The sequence below is a fragment of the Anarrhichthys ocellatus genome, unplaced genomic scaffold (assembly GCF_004355925.1).
Source record: "Anarrhichthys ocellatus isolate YVR2014 unplaced genomic scaffold, GSC_Weel_1.0 scaffold5137, whole genome shotgun sequence".
Taxonomy (NCBI): Eukaryota; Metazoa; Chordata; class Actinopteri; order Perciformes; family Anarhichadidae; genus Anarrhichthys; species Anarrhichthys ocellatus.
Genome location: NW_022285111.1, coordinates 2597 through 3724, shown reverse-complemented (window position 1 = coordinate 3724; position 1128 = coordinate 2597). Strand labels below are relative to the sequence as shown.

General features: G+C 54.3%; 1 protein-coding gene across 1 annotated transcript; it reads right to left on the bottom strand.

Moving 5' to 3' along the window:
* Positions 1 to 3: 3 nt before the first annotated feature.
* Positions 4 to 820, bottom strand: LOC116379766 (beta-1,3-galactosyltransferase 2-like; the record flags this gene model as incomplete). Its single annotated transcript, XM_031841730.1, has 1 exon — positions 4 to 820. A coding segment is annotated over one exon (817 nt), but the record flags the coding sequence as incomplete, so codon positions are not given.
* Between the last annotated feature and the right edge of the window lie 308 nt (positions 821 to 1128).

Genomic DNA, 1128 nt, shown 5'->3' with positions numbered 1-1128 from the left:
CATGCCCAGAGTGTAGGTGGGGTATTGGGGTTCCGGGTACATCTCCTCCGGGACGTACCACTTGGAGTCCTTTGAACGGACGACTGGCCTGTTCCACATCAGCATCCCTGTCAGGTAGTCCACCTTGGGGATGCCCGGCTTCTGCAGCATGACCACCAAGTTGTCGATGTTCAGGAACATGTCCGAGTCGACCTTCATGGCGTATGCGGCCGACCGGCAGCGAGTGGCCAGCCAGTCCATGATCACCATGGTTTTGATGGTCAGATTGAGGTACGTGTCCATGAAGTCGCTCTGGATCAAGTCACGGCGCTGGAGATTCTCCTGTCGGAGCTTCTCCTGCACATCAGCTCCTCCAGAGAGGCCCAGCATGAACAGAGTGAGCACCACCTGGCCCTGAACCACGCTGTCTTTGCCCCACGTCTGCCGGATTGCGTCCCGAGCCGCCACGTTTTTCGGTGCCACCGGAACCATCAGGACCAGGAAAGGAGTCTCGGTCTCGCATACCTCTTGGTTGTCCATGATGAAGTGGTAGTTGCGTGGGTAGGCCTGATGGAACCGAGCACCTGTAGGGGCCACGGTCGGCGGTACGGTAGGGCGTTCTGTGGTTTCATACATTCCCGTTGGTTTGACTCTGTGTTTGGGATGGACACGATGAGGAGGTAGATTAACCCGACGGGTTTGGTTGAGAAACCTGTGGTAGTACTGGAGGGGATGGCTGTCCCACTGCGACAGAGAGTTGCTGGACAGGATGTAACATGAGACCAGGAGCACCAGAACGAGCAGGAACAGGAACCAGGAGAGCAACAAAGGCTTCTTCGGACTAAAAAAGACAAGAAAGGCCAAAGTTTAAAACTGGTGGGAAACAGGAAGTAGAGTCTCATGGATGTAAAGACAAACATCACTGTGATACTGAAGAAAACTTAAAAACATGACTATTCTTGTGACGAATCATCCGGAGGCTGTATTCACTGTATCTAGTAAGCCACATGTCGTCTGGTTTACTGCATCACGCAGGGGCGTTTCTAGGATACAAAGAAAGGGGGGGCTTAGCCCCAAGGGGAGTGGCATGTGTGCGCGCGAAGCACGCGGCAATTATTTTCGGGGCCCATTTGGGGCCGCGGATATCCA